This window comes from Rhincodon typus, chromosome 14 (genome assembly GCF_021869965.1).
Source record: "Rhincodon typus isolate 14 chromosome 14, sRhiTyp1.1, whole genome shotgun sequence".
In the NCBI taxonomy this organism is placed as follows: domain Eukaryota; kingdom Metazoa; phylum Chordata; class Chondrichthyes; order Orectolobiformes; family Rhincodontidae; genus Rhincodon; species Rhincodon typus.
In genome coordinates, this window is record NC_063345.1 from 67,481,570 (window position 1) to 67,506,936 (window position 25,367).

The 25,367-nt window shown below is 41.6% G+C and overlaps 2 protein-coding genes across 2 annotated transcripts in view; one reads left to right on the forward strand and one right to left on the reverse strand.

The window, feature by feature from the left end:
• Positions 1 to 756: 756 nt before the first annotated feature.
• Positions 757 to 18,477, reverse strand: LOC109936454 (interferon-inducible GTPase 5-like). The gene is made up of 3 exons (XM_048605062.1): positions 18,416 to 18,477; positions 6,858 to 6,940; positions 757 to 1,952 (listed from the first exon to the last, which is right to left on the reverse strand). The coding sequence occupies exon 3, from the start codon at positions 1,948 to 1,950 to the stop codon at positions 757 to 759; it is 1,194 nt and encodes a 397-aa protein (XP_048461019.1). The 5' UTR covers positions 1,951 to 1,952; positions 6,858 to 6,940; positions 18,416 to 18,477.
• Positions 13,488 to 25,367, forward strand: part of LOC109919972 (sodium- and chloride-dependent neutral and basic amino acid transporter B(0+)-like) — a 225,969-nt gene continuing 214,089 nt past the window's right edge. Inside the window, 4 exon segments of the mRNA XM_048604958.1 lie at positions 13,488 to 13,755; positions 17,323 to 17,384; positions 25,128 to 25,175; positions 25,298 to 25,360. Of these exon segments, the coding sequence (XP_048460915.1) occupies positions 13,488 to 13,755; positions 17,323 to 17,384; positions 25,128 to 25,175; positions 25,298 to 25,360 (441 nt within the window).

Here is a 25,367-nt window from a genome sequence, read left to right on the forward strand (position 1 = left end):
AATTAAAGATGTAATTATCAACTGAGAGCCCTAGGTTTCTGCAGCCATTATATCAACATAAACACGATAACAACTCAGAACAAAGAGCACAAAGTCCATTTAGGCTGTTTCTGAAGACAATCTCTCCTCTGATTGTATTGCTGTAAGAGACAGTCCATTCACCGATGTGGCAGTCATATTACTGAGCTAAGATCAATGCAATGCTTTGACCAGAGAACACAGGAATAGACCAGCAACATTCAGAATGGTGAAACAAAGAGAAAAAAGTAAACAGTATTGGGAGTGTAATTGCTGTAATTGAGGAATTCAATTCAATTCAACGTAAGCTGGTTAGTACTTCAATGAATTACCGACTGCTGTAATGTCACGATGTTGTTTTTTGATGGAAAAGTTAAATCAAGTTCTTGTCTGTTCAAGCAGATGCAAACAATTTATTGACATAGTCTGAAAAAGAACAGGGGAATTTTCCACACGTTTGGGAGAGCAGTTATTACTCAACAAACATCATTCAAAGCAATGTAACCTGTCATTAGTTACATTCACTGAATTTTTCTTTGGAACTTGCTGTGCACAAATTGGCTGCCATTGTGCCAAAATTGCAATAGTGACTACACTTCAAAATTATTTCATTGTCTGTGGAATGTCTTCGGATATGCTGGCAATGTGGAAATTGCCGTATCAATGTAATGGTCTTATTTTGTGGATTGTTTAATACATTTTAAGAGCTCATGTCTTAATAATTGCATGGGGAGTATTTTAATCAGTCCCAAATGCAGCCTTCACCACTCTCTGTGCGTTCTCTGCAAGCTCATCCAGTGCATTGTTCAATATCTTGTAGGTCAAACAAAATGATGATGCTGCTCCAAAGATAGAACCAACGACTGGGATAAAGTCAAGGACAACTTCAGCTGTAGAAATGCCAACAAAAACCGATCCCATTAACATTCGTATCACAAACTCCTTATTTACTTCCCCCAGCAGGGGAGTTTTCACCACTGCTTTCAGATCTTCCACAGGTTTCCCTGTCATTTTGGCCAGTCTTTGAAGAGAGGCATCATCCAGACCTAGATATTTACGAAATTCTTTAATTGCACTAACCAGTACCCCAATGTCACAAGAGAATGACAGGCCAGGAACTGGAATCGCTCCCACTGATCCAGAAATTGTTGCTAACATCCAGATTCGTTTTTTCAGCTCTTTTCTTTTGTTATTGATTATTTCCAAGGTTGTATTTGGAAGTGACATCAAGAATGCTTGCTTCTTTAGATCATCAAGGTTATTTGCAAGGGTTTCTCTTAATTCTGGAAAATCAAAATCATTCATTTCAAAGCTGGATATCAGAAAAACAGTGGGTGCTGAAAACCCTGCCACTTTCAATTTGCTGACGCAGTCTCTCCTGATTTTCTTCAGTTCCTCCTCTTCATTCAAAGTCTTATTTTTCTTCCTCATTGAATAGAGATCATTATCTATCTTAGATCGGACAAAGTAGAGATTCTTCCCAAGCCTTTTAATCTCATTGGCAATAGAAACGTCATTTTCTCTGAATCGACCATGTAAAATGATGATAAAAAAATCATATTTTTGAAAATTCATTGCACTCATGTATGTTTTTGCGGGGAAATTTGGTGTTCCAATTCCTGGCAGGTCCCAGAAGCAAACATTTGGCAGGTTGGGGTGCGGGTATGGGGTTGGCTTCATTGTGGTTTCGGTAGTCCCAGTTTCAGCTGCTCCTTCATCATCGCCCTGTACTCCTCTTATCGCATCAATAAAAGTAGATTTCCCTGCACCAGAGTCTCCCGTCACTGCAATGTTCAGCTGTACATTGTGAAGAACATTTAATTTCTGCTGTATCAAAGAGGCAGCGTTTTCCAGCCCACCCTTTTCATAAGCAGACTTGAGATCTTTGAGTTCATCATGATTAAAGTATGCAGACTTGGAAGGCTGAGCCATCTCTGTGAAAAAGAATGAATACATTACACTGTCCATAACTTTTCCACAATCCAAATGGGTGTCTTTACACAAAGAATGAAAAATGCAAACAAAACCTGTTAATGTTAAATCAGAAACTATTGGAGTTGGAATATTTTACTCAGATACAGAAAGCATTGTTGATCTGAAAATCAAAGCACCTCATCACTCTCTATGATTTCCATATTTCACTCTTATTCTCAATGCTCTTGGGATATGTGTCACAATACTGTCAGCGTTTGACTTACATGTTCACTACAGAGGTTATTGCAGGAGATGTATGTACCTTGGTTTTGCATTTGCACTTTCATAGGATGTAGATGCAGAGCTATAAATAGAACATATTTTTTCTATGTCTGATCTCACCAGATGGTTGTTGACACTAAAATTAACGATTACAAGTTAAGACAGGTTGAGTGAGATAGGTATACTGTGGTGGTGGAATGCAGTGTTGGAGGTAGGGTGAGTGGAAATATATTTACAGTTTAATGTGATCGGGTTTAAGTCACAGCTCAAGATCTTATCTTGAGTCCCATCATGAAAAATCACATTTTCTTCCTGTATTTGAGTTCCTAACTGGCAGTCCCGATTGGCAGATGCCCTTACTGCCAGCACCATGTCTACAAAAAACGGACTGTATTTTTGTGTGTGACTCCTTCCTTCAGTCCAAACACATTGGGGCAATCAGTTCCACAATGAATCAGCCTTCAAGGTTATTCCAATATTCTTGGCTGCTTCCTAAACACAATGGAAGCTCCTGGCCTTTAATCTGCTGCAGCAGCTCTGGAAGTTTCCTTCTCTCCAGAGGCAGAGACAGAAATCTCACTGGCAAGACATCCTGAAGAATAAATTAATCTCTACACCTGGGGCAGGGTCACAGTAATGAACTGGGATGGAAGTCAATTTAACATAGGATGGAGAGTGATTACACATCCCATCCTGAACCTTAAGATTGGCCAGCACTTCACTGAAACTATATTGGAAGAGCTTGGCTAAGGGAATGGCAAGTTCTGGAGAATGAGTTTTCAGTGCTATTGCTGGAATGTTGTTAGGCCCTATAGCCTTTGCAGTGCCAGTGCTTCTAACTGTTACTTGATACCATGTGGAGAGAATTGCATTTGTGGAAGACTGGTGTTTGTGATGCTGGGGATCACTGCAGGAAGCAAAGATGCATCATCCATTCAGCAATTCTGGCTGAAGATTGCTGCAAAAGCTTCAGCATTGTCATAGAATCCCTACAGTGTGGAAGCAGGCCATTTAGCCCATCGAGTCCACACAACCCTCCAAAGATTATCCAACCCAGAACCACCTCATCCCTGTAACCCCACATTTCCCATGGCTAACCCACCTATCCTGCACATCCCTGGATGCTACGGGCAATTTAACATGGCGTTTCCAACTAACCTGCACATCTTTGGACTGTGGCAAGAAACTGGAGCAACCGAAGGAATCCCACACAGCACAGGGAGAATGTGCAAATTCCACACAGACAGCCCGAGGGTGGAATCGAACCGGGGTCCATGGTGCTGTGAGGCAACAGTGCTAACCACTGAATCACCGTGCTGCCCTCTAGAAAAAAGTCTTCTGCACTGATGTGCTGGGCTCTTCCATCATTGAGGATACGGATATTTGTGGAGCCTCCTCCTCCACTGAGTTGCTTAATTGTCTATCACCATTCACGACTGAATGTGGCAGGTCTGCAGAACGTAGAACTGATCTGATAGTTGTGAGATCACTTAGGTCTGACTATCACTTGCAGCTTATGCTGTTTGGCACGCAAGTAGTCCTGTTTGGTAGCTTCACCAGGTGAGCATCTCATTTTTAGTTATGCCTGGTGATGGTCCTGGCTTGGCTTCCTGCACTCTCCATTGAACCAGAGTTGATCCCTTGGCTTGATGATAATGGTTGAGTGGGGGATATGCTGGGCCATGGAGTTACAGGTTGTGCTGGAGTACAGTTCTGCTGCTGTTGATGGCCTCATGGATGCCCAGGCTTGAGTTGTTAGATCTGTTCGAAGTCTGTCCCATTTAGCACAGTGATAGTGCGGCACAACGCAATGGAGGTTATTCTCAATGTGAAGGCGGGACTTTGTCTCCACAATGACGGTGCTGTGGTCACTCTAACCGATACTGTCATGGACAGATGCATCTGCAGCTGGCAGATTGGTAAGGATGAAGTCAAGTATGTTTTTCCCTCTTGTTAGTTCCCTCACCAGCTGCTGCAAAACCATTCTAGCAGTTAGGTCCTTTAGGAACTGACCAGCTTGATCAGTTATGGTGTTGCCAAATCACTCTTGGTGATGGACTATGAAATCCCGTACCCAGAGTGCCACCCTCAGTGCTTCCTCCAAGTGTTGGCCAACATGGAGGCCGGTACGTGGTAATACGCAGGGAGTTTCTTTGCTCATGTTTAAACTGATGCAATGAGACTTCATGAGACTTGGAGACAATTTTGAGGACTCCCAGGCTAACTCCCTCCCAATTGTGTTCCATTGTGCTGCCGCTTCCACTGGGTCCATTGTGCCTTGGGACTGGACATATCCAGGGATGGTTCATTATCTTTAAGGAACAATATCATGAGTATGACTATGATGCTTGACTACTCTGTGAGACAGCTTTCCCAATTTTTATACTAGCTCCAGGTATCAGTAAGGAGGACTTTTCAGTTTTGGCAGGGCTGTTTTTGCCATTGTTGTTTCCATTGCCTAGGTTGATGTGAGGTTACCTGTCCAGTTTGATTGCTTTGTTGAGACTTTGTAGTGATTGTTACAAGTGAGTGACTTGATAGGTCATTTCAGAGGGCAGATGACAGCTAACCAAGGTCCACAGTCAGATGTAGGCCAGACCAAGATGAGGATTTCCAGGCAAACCCCCTTCCCTGAAGTACATTAGTGAACCAATGGGCCTTTATGACAATTGGCAGTGATTTCATGGTCATTATTAGTCTTTTACTTCCAGATATTTTAGCTGAATTCAAATTCCTTCATTTGCCGTGTCGGGATTCAAACTCCCGTCCCCATTAGTCAAGTTTCTGGGATCTTATCTTATTAAGTGGTCAACTGTATGGTACCTTATTGCACTTCTCAATTGATTGAGCCAAAAGCCTTGGTCAGATTTATGAAGGCCATGTGGAAGGATTGGTGTTGTTTCTTGCATTTGTCTCGGAGATGCCAAGCAGTGAAGATCATATCCATAGTTCCACATTTGGTTGGAACCACATGGCTTTCAGGAAGGAGTTCCTCAGAGATTGGGAGAAGGTGCCTAGTGAGTATTCGGGTGATGCTCTTCCCAGCAATGGAGAGTAGGGAGATTCCTCTGTCGTTCCCACAGTCTACTTTATCTCCTTTCTTGAAGATGGTGGTGATGGCAGCATACCTGAGATTAGAATGGATTTCTTCTTTATCTTAGATTGCTATACTCCCCCAAGCTTGAAAATCTCTGTTTGAATCCTATCTAATCCCATGGCTTTCCCATTCTACACGTGTCTAATGGAGGCTTCAATTACTGCTGCACACAGTGGGAAGCCAATATAATCTTTGATGGACAGTTGGTGGATTTCCACAAACATGTCATCAGTGACAATTGTATCATGGTTTAGAAGGTCTTTGAAGAGTCCCCTCCAATGGAGGTTGATGTTTTCCCTTTTTTGTTAGAGGGTACCATTTTTAATCCACACTGGTTTGGGACCAAGGGTGTTGGATTTGTATGTTGCCTTGTGGCACCGAAGAAACCATGAGTGTTATGCTTCTCAGCAAGGAGTTTCAACCCTGCAGCTTTCTCAGTTCACCATTGGTTCTTAATTTCCCTCATCCTCATTTTAACTCTGTCTTTGCTATTTGGTGAGTTCTCCTCTTTGCCAATCTGATGAAGTTTGTTTTTCCAAGCAAGGAGAGCTTTCCTCTTCTTGTCACTGAGGCATTGGAGAATGCGATCATTCTTGCCAAGCTAGTCTTCATGTTTCATGGTCTTGTAGACAATGGTTTCTTCACAGCATGAGATGATGGCTGTCTTCAGCTCTTTCCTCCTTTCCATGAAAACGAATACTGTGGAGATTTCGGTGAAGATGTTTTCAAAGTTCACTATCGTGCTTGGTTCTTGGAGTCACACAACATTGAATTTTTTTCTAAAGTTTCTCTGTTTTCAGCTGCTTATGGTGGCAATTGATGGACTTTGAGGAGCAGATGATCTAGTCGTCAATTTAGCAGGCATCTGCAGTGGTCAGTGCTTTGGTAGTGAGAATATTATTTTGGTCTCGGGATCGGATGTTGACATCTTTGGTCATTCATCAGCGCTTTGCCAGTTTTGCTTCCAAGAAGTTTTGGGGTTGTCTTTTTGGTGTGACAGTGCGTTGGTGTGACCAGTTGCTGTCCCACACATTTGGAGAGCAGTAGAATCCTGTTGGAGGTGCAATTCCTGAATCCTTCCTTTCTGATGGTTCCTTTTCAGAGTTGGGCATTATTCCAAACCAGATGTTTAAGTCCCCAAGGATGACAATTTTCTTTCCTTCAAGATATTAATGTGTATGGATTCCAGGGTGGAGTAGAAGCCTCCTTTGGACACATCTATGATGTCAAGAGTTGGAGCACCAACACTCACGAATTTTATTGATGCTGGCATAAGCCCAAAAACACATTTGCTCCGACAATGCTCTGAATCCCTCAGCATTAAGACTTTCTTTTCAAGTGAGTTTTCTCATCTAAAAGAATCAATGACCTACTATTTTCTCACACTCCATCTACCATGATTTATCCACTTCACTTTGATTGTGTTCTTGTAGCTGCCTGCTCCCTGTCAAGTTCTCTCAAACTGTAGGCTGACAAATTATTTAAACCAAAAGTTAATACATTATCAGATGAATATTCTAATGTTTTTTGTTCCATTTGTCCTTACCTAAGATTTTCTCTCTGGAGGGTCTTTTCAACACCAACACCTTGATCTGGTGACGAACCTGCAGCTTCAATGTTGGATCTGCTCTGTGTGGAGACAGGGAAAGAGTCACTCTGTACAACTGCCTAGTATCACACCTGAAATTGAATGTTTTTTTTCAATAGAATATCCAATGACACTGCGGTGTACGAACTTCCTGCCTTGTTACCAAATAGAATTCTAACAGACAGGTTCATGTTCAGCGAATTGAATCAGCAGCTTATTTATTTCCTTGTTCTTTAAAAATGGAAATTATGATTAATGGAGCTATCAGACACAGTGTAATCATTGTATTTGCATTGTATGTAGAGTGAGAGTGATTAAAATGGTTTTCACGGTTTTAATTTTTTGCTGTCATTTTTTTTCAATATTCTGATATTTACAGAGGTGGTGATGTGATGGAAATGTCACTGGCCGAGTAATCCAGAACCTCAGGCCAATGCTTTGAGGACATGGATTTGAATCCCACTATAAGAGATGATGATGGTTAAATTCAACAAAAAAAAATCTAGAATAAAAAAGATAGCTTGGTGGTGACATGAGACAGAATCTTCCTCGTCCCTGAAAGATTTGAGAAAATCTAAAGAAATGAGATCCTCGACATCAAGCTGAAAAAGTCCAATTCTTTAATCAAGTTTTGAATGTTGAGATGTGCATCTCGCTGGTGAGAAATGAGATGTTTATTAACATCCATTTGGTAGCAGTAGCAGGCTATTGTTAACTAATCACACCTCATTACTATGCAGTTTATCACTCTCCCACTGAAAATTCCCACCATTAAAGTCCAGGCAGTTACCAGGTGACTTCAGATCACTACTTGGTCCTCTGGACCTCCATCAGTTACTGACATCTTAGGGCACTCAATGGGCAATGCCCATCTGCACCCCCATCCCTGAACATTGGCACTGAACATGTACTAACACCACTGCACCTTCTCAGCACATCTCCAATCCCCAATGGAGTTCTCGACTTTAACACTGCAGCATTGAGCACAGCGACACCTTTCATTTCAATACTGCTGCTAGGACACTGTGTGCAGGAACAGGTAGCGGAGTGCTCTGCACTCATCTCTTAGCACTCTCTCACTTTGTACCTGCTTGGGTGTTCACTGCACTTCAGTCTCACCTTGTTTTGCCTTTTTTTCACTTTATAATTCAAGGGCGTGATCTGATATTAGTCCAGGGGCATGAACATGGCCAATTGGTGACTTGGGTTGATCAGGGTTAGGTGGGCCATATAATCACAGTCTGGAGAGTGGGCCACTGTCAGACCTGCATGCACAGTGCAACAAATCCAGGAAGATTCGTATGTCAATCAGGGAGACGCGCACAGATGAGCCAGGGGTCTGGTCAGTCATCAATCAGGCTGTCCATTCAAGTCGGTCAGAGCGATAGGCTATAGCCATTCCTGGGTGGCAACTAAATGAAAATCAAAGGACTACTCCTGTTGTTAGGGAGGCTAGAGAAATCAACTGTGTTGAATAGAGGCTGTGTGTTGGGATGCAGAGCAAAAATAATTGTAAAAGTGGGATAGTCAACATATTAAGAGACAGTCGTCATATAATCCCTACAGTGGGGAAGCAGGCCCCTTTGGCCCAACAAATCCACACTGACCCTCAGAGCATCCCACCAGACCCATCCCGCCTATAACCTACCTAATCTACACATCCCCGAACACTACGGCCAATTTAACATGGCCCATTCACCAAGCCTGCACATCTTTGGACTGTGGGAGGAAACCAGAGCACCCAGAGGAAAGCCACGCAGACACAGGGAGAATGTGTAAACTCCACACAGACAGTCGCCCGAGGGAGGAATCGAACCTGGGTCCCTGGCGCTGTGAGGCAACAATGCTAACCACTGAGAATACTGCATTGTAGGACATGGGTTACTGCAAGAGAGGGGGATATCATTGACAGTCACATCCACCTCTCTTGCAGCAGAATGGTTGACATGACTAAGCCGAAGGACTGGGCATCAACGGGTAATGTTAGGAATTGGTGTCATAATTTGAAGAGTATGTGAGAATATGTGGAATTCAAGCATTGATTGTCTTGACAGGGTGAGCGAGGAAGAAAGAAAGGAAGACAGAGTTTTGAAGAGGTCTCTTGTTTATCAGGCTGAGTCTGTGACAGAGCCCATTGGGATCTGGATTTCCTTCAATGCTCAGGAAAATTGTAAATGTGGGCTGGAAATGGTAAATGGCAGTGCACGCTTGTGAAATAGACCGAGTCAATGTATTTGCTCTTTTTGAGCACAAGGGCTCATCTCGTGAGCAGTGGGAGGCCATTCAAGAGGAAACTGCATTATTCAGATACTTACACAGCTCAAGGTGAAGACATCATTTAATGATAGCATTGTTCACGTGAAATGCACATGGTGTTCAACTGTATGAGATACAAATTCTGGTCATAGCAATCTTCATGATATATTTGGTCATTGCAAATTGAAGATGGCCATCTCTGTGAAACATTAGCAATCACAGTGAACTTCAAAGTGCTATTTGTGGATTGTAGATGTGCCTTGAAGGTGAATTGATGCTAGGGGTATGTGGTCAGCACCAATGTTCATGGTGAGGGGTGCTTAAGATAGCACCTGCTAACTTAAATCTTCTCCGCCATTGAACATGATCATGCCTGATCATCTTGGCCTCAACTTCAATTGTTCCTAACTAAAATATATTGCAGTAAGGAAGAAAAATTTTAAGAGGGAGAAATAAAATCCATGGCTAAGTAAGAAGATTAAAGATATTACAAAGTCAAAAAGTAAAGGAATACTATATTGCGAAGGCAAGTAGCAGGCTGGAGGATTGGGAATCTTTTAAAGATCAACAAAGGGTTGCGACAAAATTCATAAAAAGAGCAATGGTAAATTGCGAAAAAAAATAGTGCAAAATATAAAAATGACTAGCAAAAGCTTCTCTAATTATGAAAAAAGGAAGGGAGTAGCTAAAGTGATTGTTCATCCCATGCAAGATGAGGCTAGGGAGTTAATAATAAGGAACACAGAAATAGCAGAGTCACTAATTCAATACCTTGCTTCAGTTTTCATGATGGCAGACATTAGTACAATCCTGTAGTGCAGTATTTTGAAAAGGGAGGTATTTACAACAAACATCATCACAAGGGAATAAGTGCTAAACAAACAATTGGGATTGAAGGAAACAAGTCCCCAGGGACTAATGGCTTACTTCCTTGGTCTTAAAGGAAATGACATCAGAGATATTGGATAATGGTGGTAATAATCTAAAATTCCCTGAACATGGAAAACGTTCTAGTGCATTGAAAAAATATTAATATAACACCCTTAATCAAAAAGGGAGGGAGACAGAAAGTAGGGAACTACAGAACAGTTAGCTTATTACATGTCATTGAGAAATTATTAGAATTCATTAATAAGAAAGGACATAACAAACATTTGGAAAGTCAAAATGCAATCCATGAGGGTGAGCATATTTTTATGGAGGATAAATCATGTCTGACTAATTTGCTAGAGCTCTTTAAATATGTAAGAAACCATATCAATAGTGAAGATGCAGAAGACATTTGACAAGGTGCCATGCAAAAGATTAATGCACTGGGTAAGATCACATGAGGTTAGTGGTAATTTATTAGCTTGGATAAAGGATTGGTTGACCAACAGAAAGAAGAGAGTCAGGATAATGGGTCTTTTTCTGGTTAGCAAGCTGTAACTAGTGGGGTGCCACAGAATTCAGTCCTTGGGCTCCAACTATTTACAATATATATTAATAACTTGGATTTAGGGATAGAAAATATTAAATCCAAATTTGCAGATGACACAAAAATAGGCGGGCCAATAAGTTAGAAAAGAGAAGTAAGTAATGTACGAACAGATATTGATGGGTTAGGCTAATGGCCCAAAATGTGACAAATGAAGTTTTTAAGGGGTAAGTGTGAGAATATCCATTTTGTTGGAGAAATTGAAATTTATTATCTGAGTGGGGAGAAACTTCAGCGTGTTTCAGTGCAAGAGGGATCTGGTTGTCCTTGTGCATGAATCAGAAAACTAGTATGTGGGTATAGCAGGCAATTGGGAAGGCACGTGGAATTTTGACATTTATTGCTAAAGGAATAAAATATAACGGTGGGGAAGTGGGAATCTGTACAGGGCATTAGTGAGGTTACATCAGGGGTATTGTGTACAATTTTGGACGCCTATTTGAAGACGGGTGTAGCTGCAGTGAAGGCAGTTCAGACGAGCTTCAAGATTAATTCCAGAGATGAGAGGTTGGTTTTATGACATGAGATTGAGCAGTTTAGGCCTGAACCCTCTGGAGGTTAGAAGTATGAGAGGAGACCTGACTAATCTACATAAGATACTAAAGGAGATTGACAAAGTAGACATAGAAAGGATGTTTCATTATAGAGTCATAATCATCGAGTCATTCGGCACGGAAACAGACCCTTTGTACCAACTAGTCCATGCTGAACGTAATCCCAAACTAAATTAATCCCACCTGCCTGCTCCTGGCCCATATGCTTCCAAAGCTTTCCTTTTCATGCATTTATCTAAGCGTCTTTTAAACATTGTTACTGTGGGGCAATCTAGAATGAGAGGCTATAGGTTTAGGTTAAGGGTGGTTACTCTCTGACGACACGAACGGTAACACAAGCCACTTGTAAATTGGCATAAAGATAAGAAAATTAGAAAATTAAGCACATGGTTAAAGGAATGGTGTGGGAAAGAGGGGTCCCATTTCCTGGGACACTGTGATCGGTCAATACAAGTCAAATAACAGGATAGTGAGTGAAGAAACAGTCAGGAATCCTGCTTCATGTATGGCAGGTAATGGCAAAACTTGTAGTAGGGTATTTATTAAACCAGAAGAGAGAAATAATAAACAGGTGAATAAAGCATCAGTGCTGAAGGACTAATTATAGCATATGGCCCAAGTAAAAGTTCCATGTGCAAATGCATTGAGTATAAGAGAAATAACTTCACAGAGACTGGCATCCCAACACCAAGTCACCCTTTAGTTATATGTGGAGAGTTCCTGACACTGATCTAGCTCCCTCAGAGCCAGCTGTCAGAGTGAACTGGAAGCCTGACACTACTGTTTTTCTCTGTCAGCCAGAGCTCCCTGATTGAACCAGATTGACAGCCCCAGTCAGGGAACTCATATTCTCTGAGGTCCACCTGGTTGACCCTGTTACAATCACTACATTCCTCCTCTGAGTCTGAGGACATAGGTCAGTTCTTTCTTTTTGTATTTTAAATAAATGCAGAGATTTTTTTGCCCTGAAACATCTTTCTACTGCTTCTTCATTTCACACCCCCTAAATAAGTCCAAAGTCTAGAACCAGGGATCTGGGAGCAATTTGAACGCCTTAGAAATCAGAAAATAGTTGATAGCAAACCAGTAACCCTAAAGCCTCACAGCACCTGGGACGCAGGTTTGATTCCACTCTTGGGCAATGATCTGCGTGGAGTTTGCACTTTTTTCCTGGGTCTATGTGAGTTTCCTCTGGCTCTGGCTTCCTCTCCCAGTCTAAAGATGTGCAGGTTAGGTTGTTTGGCCAAACTAAATTGCCTATAGTGCCCAGGGATGTACAGACCAGGTGGATTAACCATGGGAAATGTAGGGTCACAGGGAGAGGGGATCAGTCTGGGTGGGATGCTGTTCAGAGAATCAGTGTGAGCCCAATGGGCTGAATGGCCTGCTTCCACACTGTAGGGATTCTATGATTAATTAGGATTTCAAACAGGCAACCATTATCTAATCAAAAGGTGTTGAGCCAATCTAGGTGAATCTTAAGTTTTGGAGTCCAGAGCGAATTTTATTAAAGACTGGTTCTGCAATCACAAAAATGGCCATGCTGGTATTGGTCTCCATTAGAACCAGCTGGCCTTTTAAGCAGGTGTTTGTTTTATTTGGTTCTGATTTGGATGTTGCTAAGAAATTTAAATGTTCCAAACCCGATGTAGGTGAACTTTTCAGGGTGTGCACTCTCCTGGATATCGGTCTATGAATTTTTTTATTCAATTTAGGTCTAGTGGGTTCTTTTGCTGTCTCAAACCCACATACCAGCAGCAACTACACTGTTTTGCCGGCCTGGATGCTGAAGTAAGTTTTAACCATTTGGCCGAGGTTTGGCTTTGTTTTGGGGCTTTGCTGTGGGCTGACCTAGAGCCCCTCTGTTCAGGATATGAACTGAGTGAGTCTATGCAATAGCCTTCACTCAAGTGATGTTCCCCAAGCTCAGTCACCTTGGTGAAGGTGTTCACTTCCATCAGAATACCATGCAACACACATCCTTCACTTGCTGTATTTTCCAAAGACAAACCCAGCTGTCATGCCTGTTTGAAGTCCAGTTGGACTTGAGGCAGTAGGTGCTTGTGCATGGTTACACCATTATTCCCACATCCCAAATGATCTGTCAGTATCTCATTCAGGGTTAAGCCGAAGTTGCATGCCTCTAACCAGTTAACAGCATAGTTAAGAAGGCACGGGGATACATGCTTTTATCACTTGAGGCATAGATTATAAGAGCAGAGAAATATGTTGGAGCTGTACCGGACTTTGGTTAGGCCACAGCTGGAGTACTGTGTGCAGTTCTGATCACCACACTATAGGATGGAGGTGGTTGCACTGGAGGAAGGTGTGCAGAGGGAATTCACCAGGATGTTGCTTGGGATGGACCTGTTCATCCACGTAGTGAGGCTGGATACGCATCAGGTTGTTTGCAGAAGAGTATCCCAGCAAGATCGACGAGGTGAGCCCAGCAGCGAGAGATGTGATTCTGACATTGGTGGAGCCAGCGCAGGGAGCAGTAAAGCGATGGCGGAGGAGAATCAGCCCAGCAGTGAAATATGGTGCCTGAAGAGTGGTGACTTCAATGTTGGTTTGGTCTAGTGTAGACAGTGGGGAGACAGTGAAAGAGGGTTGGTAGCGGAAGAGTCATTGATAATGAGCTGGCTCAGGACCACTGGACTCTCTTTAAGAGATATCTATCTATTTTTTCTAATTCTTAAAACTAATCAAAATGGCACCAGTTCATGGTGACAGTAGAAAAGATTTTCACTATAAAATACACATGACAATAAAATGATTAATTCAATGTTTCTTTGGAGCAAGAATGTTGAAAGGGGATCTCATACAGGTATGTAAGATTATGAGGGGCATGGACAAAGTGAATAGAAAGCAGCTGGTCCCCTTGGTTGAGTGGTCAATAAGAAAGGGCACACTTTATTTTCATAAAAGACAGCAAATTTAGAGGGGATTAGAGCAAAACAAAATTCACTCAGAGATTAGTGGAAATCTGGAATGCATTGCCTGAGATGGTAAATTGAGGCAAGAAACCTCACAAACTTTAAAAAGTATTTGGACGAGCATTTGAAATGTCAAAAGAATCAAGGCAATGGGTCTAGTGAATGCATGTGGGGCTAATGTAGGTAGAAGGGCATTTTTGGCACATGGGTATAGACAATATCTAGTATTTTTCACAGACTAGTTGAGAAGGCAGGTTAAGTATATTACAATGGATATCGAGTCAGACCAATGTCACACCCTGGTCTTAGGATCACAAAATAAGCAGAAGAGAGTGTGTTAGTTCCCTGTTAAGTAAGATACTCAGACAATACACAGGAATGGCTGACACTGCACAGAAGAAGGGGCTTAGTTTAGATATGAAAATGCCACAGAGTGGGAAATGTGAGATTGATGATAATTGAAGGAAGTACTTAAATCCGTGAGGCTCTATCTCTCTTTCAAGATTAAATCTGATTCTGGATAAATCTATGGAGCATGGTCTGAATCAGTATTCACTTTCTTTGTTTATTTATCATCAGTTGAAAATTTCACTGAAAGGTGAGAATCTATTTATGGTAAAGGTCCAGGTGAGCAACACAGTCTCTAGTCTTATTCTTCTCAGCAATTTTGATTATTACGCATTAACACTGTTGCACATGAAATTATGGATATATCAGTTTCTAATTTATGTAATAATATTCTGTTTTTGTTTTGTTTAAGCATTCCAACCAAAGCTAATGTAATTCTATCATAATCCTTATGATTCTAATTTTGATTTCGAAGTAATCTCTCTCACTAATTCCTTCCATGCTATGATTTTTATGCCCAGTGAGGGACAACTGATCTTTCTTTCAAGATTAAAACTAATTCTGGACAAAACTATGGAACACGAATGAAATTTGAATTCACTTCATTTTCTTTAGTTTGTTTTTTGTACTCAGCTGAAAGTTTCACAGTATCACAGATTACCAATAGCACAGAAGGTCTTTGGGTCAATGATAGGGGACAGAGGGTGGTGATAGAGGGCTGTTTGTGTGACTGGAGCCCAGTGTGCAGTTACTTACCACAGGGAGCAGTGCTGGGTTCCTTATTGTTTGTGATAGACATAAACAAGAAAGATAGGAATGTGAGGGAGGGGTGGTGTTGAGGATGATAAGTGCATTTGCGGATGATGCAATGTTTGTCAGGTGGTTGGCAGGAGTGAAGAAGGACTGAGGTTACTGGAAATTATAAAGTGATTGATCAGAAAGGCAGATCAGTGGTGGATGGGCTTTAATCCTGATAAATGTGAGGCCTTGTACTTTGGAAAAAGTAAATAGACAAGGGATTACTCAATTAATTGTATGGTACCAGGAAGCTCAGCAGAATAGAGGACTCTTGAGGTGCTTGTCCACAACTCGATGAATGTCAGAAAGATGGTTAACAGGGTAATAAAGAAGGCATAAGGGCCACTTGCCATTATCACTTAAGGAATAAATTATAAGAACAGAGAAGTATGTTGGAGCTATACAGGACTTTGGTTAGGCTACAGCTGGAGTACTGTGTGCAGTTCTGATCACCACACTACAGGAAGGAGGCGGTTGCTCCAGAGGTGGGGGGTGAAGAGGGGATTCACCAGCATGTTGCTTGGAATGGACTGATTCATCGATGTGGCAAGATTGGTTAAGCTCAGTTTGTTGGCAGAAGGAAATCACAGTGACATCGATGATGGGGACACAGCCGCGCGAGATGCACATTGACGGGTCCAGTGCAGGTGGCAGTGAGGTGATGGCAGAGGTGAATTGGCCCAGCAGTGAAATATGGCAACTGAAGAGTGGCAAATTCAACATTGGTTAGGTCCAGTGTAGATGGTGGCTAGGTGGTAAAAGGGGAATGGCAGTGCAGGCATCGTTGATGATGAGCTATCTGAGTACTGATGAACTCTCATTAAGCTATAGCTCTCTATTTTGTCTTACTCATAAAACTATTCAAAATGAGTTTGAATCATTGGTGACAATGGAAAAGCTTTTCACTGTATTTTACAGTTTTTCTCAATGTAAAATACACGTGACAATAAAATGATTCATTCAACGTTTCTTTCAAACAGAGAAGGTAGAGGGGAAATGTGATGGAAGTCTTTAAGATTATGAGGGGCATGGATAGGGTGGATAGAAAGCAGCTGTTCCCCTTGGTTGAGGGGTCAATAATAAAGGGTACACTTTTTTGATAAAAGACAGCAGGTTTCGAGTGGATTAGAGGAAATCAAAATTCACTCAGAGTTTGATGGGAATCTGGAATGCATTTCTTGGGCTGGTAATTGCAGTTGGAAACCTCACAAAGTCTAAAAAATAGTTCTAGAACTATTTGAAATGTCGAGACTATGGATCTAGTGTGGGCATGTGGGGCTAATGTTGGTAGTAGTATATTTTTGACATGTGTATCGATAAGATCTAGTATTTTCATAGACTCGTTGAGGAGAAGGCAGATTAAATTGATTAAAATGAATATCTAGTCAGATCAATGACACACCCAGTGTCTCACGATCACAAAATAATGGAGAAAAGAATGTGTCAGTTGCCTGTTAAAGTAAGATACTCAGACAATGCACAGAAATGACTGATACTGAACAGAAACAGGGCCCTAGTTCAAATTTGAAAATGCAGCAGAGTGGGAAATGTGGGATAGAGAGGTGATAATGGAGAGAAATATTTAAATCCCCAACGCTCTAACTCACTCTCAAGATTAAGTTTAATTCTGAGTAAATCTATTGGGCATGGTCTAAATTTATATTCACTTTCTTTTGTTTATTTGTCCTCAGCTGAAATTTTCACTGAAAGGTGACAATCTATTTGTGATTAAGGTCCAGGTGAGCAACACAGTCTTTAGGCCTAGACTTCTGAGCAAGTATGATTGTGATGCATTTACACATGAAAGTCATAGATATACCAGGTTCTGAATAATACAATAATATTCTTTTTGTTTATTTAAGAACTTCAACCAACACAAACGTAACTCTGTCATAATCCTTATGATTCTAATTCTGATCTCCAAGTAATTCATCTCACTAACTCCTCCCATCCTGTGAGTTGCAGCTCATTTCACTTCCAAGACTAAATCTAATTCTGGTCAAACCTGTGGAGCATGATCTAAATTTGTATTCACTTTATTTTGTTTGTTTTAGTTATTTGTCCTCAGCTGAAAGTTTCACTGAAAGCTGAGAACCTATTTGTGGAAAAGATCCAGGTGAGTAACACAGTCCGCACTTTGATCCACTGTATTTGGCTCAGCTCCTGCTGTTTCTCCCCTGTATTGGGAGAAGTAAGAATACAATCTTTTCTATAAGATTTGACTGATAGCCAATGAGCATCAAACAATGAGCAACCTCAACTGTTGCTGGGTAGATTCTGATTGTACATGTTGTTCTGATTCCCAACAGGATAACAATTCCGTGCTGTTCCATGTCACTGACACAGTTGCTCATGATTTTGGAACTCTGCACATATAAAATATCACAACAGAAATGTCATATAACCAGTAATTTCAGGAGATTCAAAAGAGACTTCAAGCACTGATATTTACCTCTCCCATCAATTCCATCAGTAATCCCAAAGCCTTAATAATGTTTCGATGACTGCATTGAGCTGTATTTTAAACAACTCACTGTTACAGTCTGTACTCCTGCACCAGGCAGATTATTCCAAATCCCTCATTCTCTGAGATGGTTTGTGACTGTGACTGTGTCAAAGTGGTGAGTCCACAGACAGTTTTATATCTGTCAGGTATTGATTTCTATTGCACGCAATGCATAAAGATGTAAAACAGTGATAGAGAATCAGCAGCTTCCTGATTTCACACCGGAACAAACCAGCTCCAATTCTCAAATTATTGCCCCTTGTTCTGGACTCCCTCATTGTGGACCAACATTCCCTCTATAGCTACCCGATCAAATGCCTTTCTCTTTCTCAACACCACGACCACATCGCCCATCAGCGTTTGAAGGACAAGGGAATATAAATCGGCATGTACACTATGCTGGTGAAATTATATTTAACCCTGTAAACCCTGATTTGGCTGTCTCATCTAAAATTTGAATGACCTACTCTTTTCTCGCACTCCATCTGCCCTGATTTACCCCCTTCACTTTGACTATGTCCTTGTGGTTTTCTGCTCCCAGTCAAGTTCTCTCAAACTGCAAGCTGGTAAATTAATTAAACAGAAACTTAATACATATTAGATAAATATTCTGATGGGTTTTTGCTCAATTTTTTCCTTACCTCAGGGTTGTCTGTCGAGACTCTGTTGTTACTGAAATGTTAACACCTGGAGCTAGTGACGATCCTGCTGCTTCAGTGTTAGGTCTACTGTGTGAGGAGAGAGGGAAAGAGTCCCTATATATAACTGTCTGATACCGTGCCTCTGGTCAAGCGTCTGTTACCAATAGAATATCCAATGAAATTGCAATGTAGTAATTTCATGCCTTATTGCTAGGTAGAATCCTAACTTGTGTACTTACTTTTACTAGAAATAATCTGGAGTTTATTTACATCCTTGTTCTATAAAGGTAGCAAACCTGACTAACAGAGCTGTGGGATGCAGTGTGATCTTTAGTTTCACATTGTCTGTGGAATGAGAGTGATTAAAATTGTTTCAAGAATTTTAAAGATATTTTTCTGTGGAAAACCATTTCAGTATTTTGAAAGTTGGAGGAGTGTTGGTGTAGTTGCAATGTCACTGGCCTAGTAAGCCAGAACCAGAGACTAATGCTCCAGTGACATGGGTTTGAATCCTACTGTAACAGATGGTGATGGTTGAATTCAACAAAAATCTAGAATTGAAAAAGACAGGCTGATGGTGACATTGGACAGAATCTTCCCAGTCCCTGAACAATGTGGGAAATTCAGGAGTGATGGTAATAAATGAGATCGTCAACATCATTCTTTATTTAAGTTTTGAACAGTGAGATGCAAATCTCACTGATGAACAATGAGAGGATTATTAACTTGTTTTTATTCATTCATGGGATGAGGGCATCTCTGACTAGTCCAGCATTTATTGCCCAGAGGGCCGATAGGAGTCAATGACTTTGCTGTGGGTCTGGAGTCACATGTAGGCCAGACCAGATAAGGATGGCAGTTTCCTTTGCTAAAGGGCATTAGTGAACTAGATGGGCTTTTCTGACAATCAACAATGGATTCCTCATCATTATTAGGACGCTAACCCAGGTTTGTTTTATTGAATTATGAATTTCTCCACCTGCTGTGGTGGGATTTGAATGTGGATCCTGAAAACATTCCCTGTATCTCTCAGTTAATAGCCCAGCGATAATACCATGAGGCTATTTCCTCCCACTAATTCACTTGGCTGAGTCAACAAGTATCATTGACTGATCTCCCCTCATTAATATGCAGTTTATCATTCTCCATACCCGACCTCCCAACCCTGACAAATTCCCAACGTGGAATTCCGAGCATTTACCAGGAGATTCCAGACCACTGCTTGCTTCTCTGCACTTCCATCAGTTACTTACATCTCAGGGCATTCCAGGGGCAATGACCAATTGCACCCCCATCCCTGAACGTTGGCATTGAACACGTACTACCATCAGTGCACCCTTGCAGCACATCTCCAATCCCCAACAGAGTTCTCCATTTCATAGAAACTCGCCCCAGGTTTTTGTTTTGGCATCAAATACTTCCTATGGTAATGAATTCCACAGGCTTTGGTTGAAAAAATATCTCATCTCTGTCCTAAATAGTCTACCCTGAATCCTCAGACTGTGACCCCTGGTTCTGGACATATCCACCATCAGGAACATCCTCCCTGCATCTAATCTGACTAGTCTTATTAGAATTTTATCAGTCTCTATGAAATCCCCCCTCATTTGTCTGAATTGTAGCAAAAACAATCCTAACCTCGTCAATCTGTCCTCATTTGTCAGTCCCACCATCCCGAGAATCAGCCTGGTAAACTTTTGCTGTACTCCCTTGAGAGCAAGAGCATCCTTCCTCAGAAAAGGAGACCAAAACTACACAATATTTTAGGTGTGGCCTAAATGTATCCCTGCACCTGTACTCAAAACCTCTCGCAATGTAGGCCAACGTAACATTTGCCTTCTTTACCACATGCTGCACTTGTATGCTTACCTTCAGCAAATAATGCACAAGGATACACAGGTCCCGCTGCACAATCACCTCTCTTAATTTACAGCCATTCAGGTAATAGTCTGCTTTCTTCTTTTTCCTTCCGAAATGAATAACATCACATTTATTGAAATTATACTGCATCTGCCATTGATTTGCCCACTCAAGAAACTGTCCAGAATGCTGAAGGATCTCCGCATCTTCATCACAGTTCACCCTCCTGTTCAACTCGATATCATCTGCAAACTTTGAGATGTTACATTTTGTTCCCCCATCCATATCATTAGCATATATTATGAATAGCTGGGGTCCCAGCACCGATCCTGTGGCACTGTCAATTTGAAAAGGACCCATTAATTCCCACTCTTTGTTTCCTCTCTGCCAACCAGTTTTCTATCCATCTCAATACAATGCCGCAGCATAGAGTACATCGAGACTTTTCATTGCAATGCTGCTGCTGCCAGAACACTGTGTGCAGGAACAGGCAGCCAGCTCATGGATGGGTCCAGAAAGCTCTTCAGGACTCTTCACTTGCATTCTCAGTGCTCTCTCACTTTGTGTCTGCTTGGATGCTCATTGCATCTCAAACTCACCTTGTCTTACCTTGCATTTTTTGTGCATTGCCCCCACGTTGGCACAATGGTTAGCACTGCTGCCTCACTGCGTCCGGTGACTTGCTAAGTGGAGTTTCCATGTTCTCCACATGTCTGTGCAGATTTTTTCTGGGTGCTCCAATTTCCTCCTACAATCCAAAGATTTGCAGGTTAGGTGGTTTGGCCATCCTAAATTGCCATGTGGTGTCCAGAGATGTGCAGGCTAGCTGAGTTACCCATGGTAAATGTGGGGTTACGGAGATAGGGTAGGGAAGTGTGCCTGGGTAGGATTCTGTTTGGAGAGTTGGTGCCAACTTGAGGGGCCAAATGACCTCTTTGCACACGGTAAGGATTCTATGAGCCCATGATTCAAACAGAGCTTGAAGTCTTACATTTTACCTGACTGTTTAGCGCAGTCACAAATGTAAGTTGTTGTCATGCACATACACTGAAATGCCACCTCTATGCCCTGTGAATCATTTCTTTTTGGTTCCCCACTAGTATTTGCACTGTGCAGGGTATCTCCTGACTGACTGCACTTCATCTTGCTGCACTGCTGGGCATTAACCATGGCATCAATGCCAGGAATCCCTGGAGATACTGGTCGTGTCCCCTGGTGAAAGGGAAGATCTGATGAGGGGGGATCCATTGAGGAGTGGTACAGAGGCAAGTTATGGAGAATGTTGAGAGGTAACCGCTCACAGAGATAAACTTTCTATGAAACCCTCTAAAATCGATGCTTAGCCAACTTCTGGGAAAATTCAACCCCATGGAACAACTGATACCTTTCCTTCAGGAAGGACATCTGTCATTTTTTTTTTCTTTCATTCATTCATGGTATGAGGGCATCAATGGCTAGGCAGCATATATTGCCCAGAGGGCAGTTAAGAATCAACTACATTGCAGTGGGGCTGGAGTCACATATAGGCCGGACCAGGTGAGGATGGCAGATTTTCTTCCCTCAAGGGCATCAGTGAACCAGATGGGTTTTTCCCCCAACAATCGACAATGGATTCATGGTTGTCATTAGACTCTTAATTCCCGAATTTGTTATTGAATTTAAATACCACCATGTGCTGTAGCGAGAATACGACTAAGCCATCACCTCCCCCATTGCCTGCTCTGGCCAAACTGTTAATCCGGACTCACAATAATTTGCTTAACTCTTATCCACCTGTGAACAAGTCACTCATTGCAAAGTCAAATAGGTATGGACGGCAAATTCTGACATTCCACGAAAGACTAAATGTCAAAGAAAATCTCTCCGACAATGCGAGACTGAATTAATAATGATGATGCTCAAATGAATAGAGTAAAATCAATGTGATGTGAAATATTTGCAAGTGAAACTTAGTTTTGAAAAAACGTATTGTCTACCTTAGTGCTCTGATGTCTTATGCTATTGACAGTGTTAATGTAGAGACTCACTGTTTGACCTGAAGGTTCTTTTATGGTTTACCAAAATCTGGAGCATTATCAGCCATTGGTGAGTTCTCCACATAAATGCCCTTCTGTGGATTGCATGCTGCATGCAAATAAAACGTCATTGTTGTTACCTGGTAACTTATACTCTTCATGACTAGCTGTTGCTTTTTTGTCCCCAAGTTGCAACTTGATTTTATCAGTCATGGCATAGAGTATAATTGAAAAGAGGTAATGTTGGAGGAATGTCTGGAGTGGGTGTTCACAGCAAAATAAAGGACAGCTTTAACTGAAATCACAAACATGAAACAGTGATGCAGTCACTATGGCTGACTTTTCCAATGCCAGCATAGCTAGGGGTTGTAAAATCCCTATCACAGCAAATTCTGCAGAAAATTGAATTCTCCACTGTGCAGTTCCACTCTGCCTGAAACCCTTTGAAAACATCTGTTTAAATCAGAGACTTTGCAGGATTCTGGCAAGTTTAAGTGAAAAATTACTCAGGAAAGGTTAGACAATTAAATAAATGATCTAACTCCTGAAAAACTATTAAACTAAGCCCAGAAATAAGTCACACATCCCCAACTACACCTCCCTCAGGCCTTGACCCTGACCCACCTGCCTAGGGATCCAGCAGTTTGTACTGGGACCCAACCACATTTCAGGAAATACCATTGAAAGCTGGATAAAAGGCTCTTCACACTTTGTTTAAGCACTTTACCGCCTTCGTTGAGTTCAACAACTTCAGACCATAAACTCTGACCTCCAGCTTGGTATATAAAGGGGTGGATTTTCCAATCTCTCACTTTATTTGCAAACTCTGGAATGACTGTAACCGTAGCTGAAATGTGAATCATTCACACAGCCTGTTCTATTATTAGTCACTCTGCTTTTTTAATTTTCCCTCCAGTTGCAGTTTCAGTTCTGTGTTTCACTTTCCCAGAAACAAGCAGCAGCTGCCTAATCATCCAAGCACGATTCTGAAAGCAACACATACCTTCAGATTATCAAGAGCACAGAACGTCTTTGGCTTAGTGATAGGAGACAGAGGGTGGTGATAGAAGGCTGTTTGTGTGACTGGAGCCCAGTGTGCAGTTACTTACCACAGGGAGCAGTGCTGGGTTCCTTATTGTTTCTGATAGATATAAAGAATAAAGATGATAATGTATTGATGAGGGAAGGGCAGTGTGCAGAATGACAAGTGCGTTTGTGGACGATGCAAATGTTTGTCAGGTGGTTGACAAGAAGGAAGAAGGACTTAGGTTACTGGAGATTATGAAGTGATTGATCTGGTAGATGGACTTTAACCCTGATAAATGTGAGGCCTTGTATTTTGGAAAAAGTAAGTACTCAAGGGATTACTCAATTAATGTTATGGTACCAGGAAGATCAACAGCACAGTGGAATCTTGAGGTGCTTGTCCACAACTCGATGAATGTCATAAGGACGGTTAACCGTGTAATAAAGAAGGCATAGGGGCCACTTGCCTTTATCACTTAAGAAATAGACTATAAGACCAGAGAAGTTTGTTGGAGCTGTACAGGACTTTGGTTAGGCTACAGCTGGAGTACTGTGTGCAGTTCTGATCACCACACTACAGGAAGGAGGCGGTTGCACTGGAGGGTGGGGGGTGAGGAGGAGATTCACCAGCATGTTGCTTGGAATGGACTGATTCATCGATGTGGCAAGACTGGTTAAGCTCAGTTTGTTTGCAGAAGGAAATCACAGTGACATCAATGAGGGGGACCCAGCGAAGAGAGATGCACATTGGCAGGTCCAGCGCAGGTGGCAGTGAGTTGGTGGCAGAGGTGAATTGGCCCAGCAGTGAAATATGGCACCTGAAGAGTGGCAGATTCAGCATTGGTTAGTTCCAGTGTAGACGGCGGCTCGGTGGTAAAGAGGGAATGGCAGTGCAGGCATCGTTGATGATGAGCTGTCTGAGTACTGATGGACTCTCATTAAGCTATAGTTCTCTATTTTGTCTTACTCATAACACTGTTCAAAAAGAGTTTGAATCATTGTGACAATGGAAAAGCTTTTCACTGTGTTTTACTGTTTTTCTCAATGTAAAATACACGTGACAATAAAATGATTCATTCAACGTTTCTTTCAAACAGAGAAGGTTGAGGGGGAATGTGATAGAAGTCTATAGGATTATGAGGGGCATGGGCAGGGTGGATAGAAAACATTTGTTCCCCTTGGTTGAGGGGTCAATAAGAAAGGGCACACATTTTTGATAAAAGACAGCAGGTTTCGAGGGGATTAGAGGAAATCAAAATTCACTCAGAGTTTGATGGGAATCTGGAACGCATTTCTTGGGCTAGTAATTGTGGTTGGAAACCCCACACACTTTAAACAGCACTTCTACAACTATATGAAATGTCAAGACTATGGGTCTAGTGCGGGCATGTGGTGCTAATGTAGGTCGGAGCATAGTTTTGACACATGTGTATAGATAAGATCTAGTATTTTCATAGACTAGTTGAGGAGAAAGCAGGTTAAATAGATTAAAATGGATATCTAGTCAAACCAATGTCACACCCTAGTTCTCAGGGTCATAGATTAAGAAAGAACAGAGTGTGTCAGTTGCCTGTTAAAATAAATACTCAGACAATGCACAGAAATGGCTGACACTGAACAGAAGCAGGTCCTGAGTTCAGATGCGAAAATGCAGCAGAGTGGGAAATGTGAGATCGAGAGATGATAATGGAGAGAAACACCTAAAAATTCCCAACGCTCTACCTCCCTCTCAAGATTAAGTTTAATTCGAGATAAATCTATCGGGCATGGTCGAAATTTGTATTCACTTTCTTTTGTTTATTTGTCCTCAGCTGAACGTTTCACTGAAAGGTGAAAATCTATTTGTGATTAAGGTCCAGGTGAGCAACACCGTCTCTCGGCCTAGACTTCTGAGCAAATATGATTGTGATGCATTTGCACATGAAAATCACAGATATACCAGGTTATAAATAATGCAATAATTTTTTTTTGCTTATTTAAGAACTTCAACCAACACAAATGTAACTCTGCCAATAATCCTTATGATTCTAATTCTGATCTCCAAGTAATTT